At 44.0% G+C, this 5,000-nt stretch overlaps 1 protein-coding gene across 10 annotated transcripts in view; it reads left to right on the forward strand.

The window, feature by feature from the left end:
* The window catches only part of LOC143301272 (excitatory amino acid transporter-like), a 30,123-nt gene that overhangs the window by 3,748 nt on the left and 21,375 nt on the right, over positions 1 to 5,000 (forward strand). For 7 of the 10 annotated variants that reach the window (XM_076615437.1, XM_076615436.1, XM_076615444.1 and 4 more), the window contains exons 2-4: positions 64 to 149; positions 1,974 to 2,136; positions 3,463 to 3,537. In XM_076615437.1, the coding sequence (XP_076471552.1) occupies positions 64 to 149; positions 1,974 to 2,136; positions 3,463 to 3,537 (324 nt within the window). Of the gene's footprint in view, positions 1 to 63; positions 150 to 1,933; positions 2,137 to 3,462; positions 3,538 to 5,000 lie in introns of all 10 variants that reach the window. The other 3 variants (XM_076615438.1, XM_076615439.1, XM_076615441.1) reach the window with 2 other exon arrangements.

The following is a 5,000-nucleotide window of genomic DNA, read 5'->3' on the forward strand; positions in this document are numbered from 1 at the left end:
TAAATGATGTGGGTTTGTTTTGTTGGGTTTTTTTTAAGTCGAGAAATTAATTGATTTTCGCAGGCTGCCTGTTGACTACCGCTGGGTTGTCACTGAACTCCAGACACATTGCTCCATCCGGTCCCAGCGCTGTGTTGGTGCTGAAGCAGGTAGGGTGATGGATGAGAATCCTTCAACCGTGCACATGTTTGGGAAGAGCGTTCATTTCTCAAAACACCGTACTGTGGACAGAAGGCCAGTGCGAGAACTGAACGGTCTCCGTGACACTGACAGTGGGGCTTCGTGTTCTGCTGTTCCGTCTACCTCCCCTCTTTTCTCTCCTCGTGACACTGACAGTGGGGCTTCGTGTTCTGCTGTTCCGTCAACCTCCCCTCTTTTCTCTCCTCGTGACACTGACAGTGGGGCTTCGTGTTCTGCTGTTCCATCTACCTCCCCTCTTTTCTCTCCTCGTGACACTGACAGTGGGGCTTCGTGTTCTGCTGTTCCATCTACCTCCCCTCCTTTCTCTCCTCGTGACACTGACAGTGGGGCTTCGTGTTCTGCTGTTCCGTCTACCTCCCGTGACACTGACAGTGGGGCTTCGTGTTCTGCTGTTCCCTCTACCTCCCCTCTTTTCTCTCCTCGTGACACTGACAGTGGGGCTTCGTGTTCTGCTGTTCCGTCTACCTCCCCTCCTTTCTCTCCTCGTGACACTGACAGTGGGGCTTCGTGTTCTGCTGTTCCGTCTACCTCCCCTCCTTTCTCTTCTTTCCAGCTGTCTCACACCTTTCTTTGTCCTGCTGTGTGCTGTTTTTCTTTCTTTTTCTTCTTGTTTTTCATTATACCTTTTATTTACCTTGCTTTCTATGGGCTATTTTTATTTCTTTTCCTTCTTTTTCGTTATACTTTTCTTTGTCCTGCTATTTGCTATGTTTCTTTATTTTTCTTGCTCCTTTTCTTTATTCCATTTATCTACCCTGCTTTCTATATGCTATTTTTCTTTATTTCTATTTTCCTTTTCTTTCATTTTTTCCCTTTTCCTGACAGTGGGGCTCCGTGTTCTGCTGTTCCGTCAACCTCCCTTCTTTTCTCTCCTCGTGACACTGACAGTGGGGCTTCGTGTTCTGCTGTTCCATCTACCTCCCCTCTTTTCTCTCCTCGTGACACTGACAGTGGGGCTTCGTGTTCTGCTGTTCCGTCTAACTCCCCTCTTTTCTCTCCTCGTGACACTGACAGTGGGACTTCGTGTTCTGCTGTTCCATCTACCTCCCCTCTTTTCTCTCCTCGTGACACTGACAGTGGGACTTCGTGTTCTGCTGTTCCCTCTACCTCCCCTCTTTTCTCTCCTCGTGACACTGACAGTGGGGCTTCGTGTTCTGCTGTTCCGTCAACCTCCCATCCATTCTCTTCTCGTGACACTGACAGTGGAACTTCGTGTTCTGCTGTTCCATCTACCTCCCCTCCTTTCTCTCCTCGTGACACTGACAGTGGGGCTTCGTGTTCTGCTGTTCCGTCTACCTCCCCTCCTTTCTCTTCTCGTGACACTGACAGTGGGGCTTCGTGTTCTGCTGTCCCGTCAACCTCCCCTCCTTTCTCTTCTCGTGACACTGACAGTGGGGCTTCGTGTTCTGCTGTTCCGTCTACCTCCCCTCCTTTCTCTTCTTTCCAGCTGTCTCACACCTTTCTTTGTCCTGCTGTGTGCTGTTTTTCTTTCTTTTTCTTCTTGTTTTTCATTATACCTTTTATTTACCTTGCTTTCTATGAGCTATTTTTATTTCTTTTTCTTCTTTTTCGTTATACTTTTCTTTGTCCTGCTATTTGCTCTTTTTCTTTATTTTTCTTGCTCCTTTTCTTTATTCCTTTTATCTACCCTGCTTTCTATATGCTATTTTTCTTTATTTCTATTTTCCTTTTCTTTCATTTTTTCCCTTTTCCGCTTCCTCCGCTTTTGCAGATTACCAGCCCGGGTCTGACAGACAGTGTATTTCCGGTAGATGGCGCCGGGCAGGAAGTACTGCTGCACCTCGGGAAGGTGTCGGGGTTTTCTGCGCGACAACCTCTTGGTCCTGCTGACCGTGTTGGGCGCGCTGATGGGTTCTGGCGTGGGGTTGGGGGTTCGAGCCCTGCAACCTTCTGCGGAGGTTGTCCTGTGGATTGGTGAGTGGCGGGCACTTGGCTGAATGGACATGGGACTCTCTCTCTCTCTCTCTCTCTCTCTCTCTCTCTCTCTCTCTCTCTCTCTCCCTCTCTCTCTGTCCCTCTGTATCTGTCTCTCTCTCGCTCTCTCTCTCTGTCTATGTCTCTCTCTGTCTCTGTCTCTCTCTGTCTGTCTGTCTGTCTGTCTGTCTGTCTCTCTCTCTCTCTCTCTCTCTCTGTCTGTCTCTTTGTATCTGTCTCTCTCTCACTCTCTCTCTCTGTCTATGTCTCTCTCTGTCTCTGTCTCTCTCTGTCTGTCTCTCTCTCACTCTGTCTCTCTCTGTATCTCTCTCTCTCTCTCTGTCCCTCTCCCTCTACCTCTCTTTATATTTCTGTTATATCATGTATTCTTCTATTTAATTCCATTGATATAAAAACGCGTTGTTGTTGTTTACCAAGGCGTTAAAAAAAACAGTGTCTAATTGCCAGAATTCTCTTTTTGTTTTCATGAGGTGTATGAAAGATGAACGAGTTACTAGTTATATGTTTATTGTATGAAGTGTATGAAAGATGAACGTGTTGAATGTTACATGTTTATTGTATGAAGTGTATGAAAGATGAACGTGTTGAATGTTACATGTTTATTGTATGAAGTGTATGAAAGATGAACGTGTTGAATGTTACATGTTTATTGTATGAAGTGTATGAAAGATGCACGAGTTACTTGTTATACGTTTATTGTATGGAGTTTATGAAAGATGCATGTGTTGAATGTTTATTGTATGAAGTGTATGAAAGATGCACGTGTTGAATGTTTATTGTATGAAGTGTATGAATGATGCACGAGTTACTAGCTATATGTTTATTGTATGAAGCGTGTGAAAGAATCATTGTTAACTGTGTCTTGTTTACTGTGTCTTGTATGCAGTGTGTGAGAGATATTCGTGTTGAATGTTCCTTGTATGAAGTGTGTGAGAGATATTCGTGTTGAATGTTCCTTGTATGAACTGTGTGAGAGATATTCGTGTTGAATGTTCCTTGTATGAAGTGTGTGAGAGATATTCGTGTTGAATGTTTCTTGTATGAAGTGTGTGAGAGATATTCGTGTTGAATGTTCCTTGTATGAAGTGTGTGAGAGATATTCGTGTTGAATGTTCCTTGTATGAAGTGTGTGACAGATGCTCGAGTGTAATGTTTCTTGCATCACACACACACACACACACACACACACACACACACACACACACACACACACCTGTGACAACAGCCTCACTGTTGGAAGGAAGGGGGTGGGCAGTGAAGGACTGGCACAGGGCTTTGTCTGACTGACGGACTGTTTGTGAACAGGGCTGCCCGGAGAGGTGTACATGAGGATGCTGAAGATGATGATACTGCCCCTCATCATCTGCTGTGTCCTCACAGGTACACACCTCTGTCTAGCTGGCTGTCTAGCTGGCTGTCTAGCTGTCTGGCTGGCTGGCTGTCTGGGCTGGCTCTCTGTTTGACGTCTGTCCATCTGTGTTTGCGCCTTTGTGTGAACATCTTTATCAGATGTACATTAGGATGCTGACGATGATGATGCTGCTTCTCGTTATCTGCTGTGTCCTCTCTTGTGCACACCTCTGTCTGTCTGTCTGTCTGTCTGTCTTTGTTTGTGCATGTGTCTGTATCAGTCTGTCTGTGTGTCTGTCTGTATGCATGTGTGTTTGTGTTTTTCTCTGTGTATGACTGTATCTGTCTGTATGTCTATCTGTATAGGTGTTTTCCTCTGTGTATGTCTCTGTATTTATCTGTCTGTATGTCTGTCTGTATTGGTGTTTTCCTCTGTGTATGTCTCTGTATCTGTCTGTCTGTATGTCTATCTGTATTGGTGTTTTTCTCAGTGTATGACTCTGTATCTGTCTGTATGTATGTCTGTCTATTTGGCGTTTTTCTCAGTGTATGACTCTGTATCTGTCTGTATGTATGTCTGTCTATTTGGCGTTTTCCTCTGTGTATGTCTCTGTATTTATCTGTCTGTATGTCTATCTGTATTGGTGTTTTCCTCTGTGTATGTCTCTGTATCTGTCTGTCTGTATGTCTGTCTGTATTGGTGTTTTCCTCTGTGTATGTCTCTGTATCTGTCTGTCTGTCTGTATGTCTATCTGTATTGGTGTTTTCCTCTGTGTATGTCTCTGTATCTGTCTGTCTGTATGTCTATCTGTATTGGCGTTTTTCTCTCTGTGTGTCTCTGTATTTATCTGTATGTATGTCTATCTGTATTGGTGTTTTCCTCTGTGTATGTCTCTGTATCTGTCTGTCTGTATGTCTGTCTGTATTGGTGTTTTCCTCTGTGTATGTCTCTGTATCTGTCTGTCTGTCTGTATGTATATCTGTATTGGTGTTTTCCTCTGTGTATGTCTCTGTATTTATCTGTCTGTATGTCTATCTGTATTGGTGTTTTTCTCTGTGTATGTCTCTGTATCTGTCTGTCTGTATGTCTATCTGTATTGGTGTTTTCCTCTGTGTATGTCTCTGTATCTGTCTGTCTGTATGTCTATCTGTATAGGTGTTTTCCTCTGTGTATGTCTCTGTATCTGTCTGTCTGTATGTCTGTCTGTATTGGTGTTTTCCTCTGTGTATGTCTCTGTATCTGTCTGTCTGTATGTCTGTCTGTATTGGTGTTTTCCTCTGTGTATGTCTCTGTATCTGTCTGTCTGTATGTCTGTCTGTATTGGTGTTTTCCTCTGTGTATGTCTGTGTATCTGTCTGTATGTATATCTGTATTGGTGTTTTCCTCTGTGTATGTCTGTGTATCTGTCTGTATGTATATCTGTATTGGTGTTTTCCTCTGTGTATGTCTCTGTATTTATCTGTCTGTATGTCTGTCTGTATTGGTGTTTTCC

The sequence above is a fragment of the Babylonia areolata genome, chromosome 27 (assembly GCF_041734735.1).
Source record: "Babylonia areolata isolate BAREFJ2019XMU chromosome 27, ASM4173473v1, whole genome shotgun sequence".
NCBI lineage: Eukaryota > Metazoa > Mollusca > Gastropoda > Neogastropoda > Buccinidae > Babylonia > Babylonia areolata.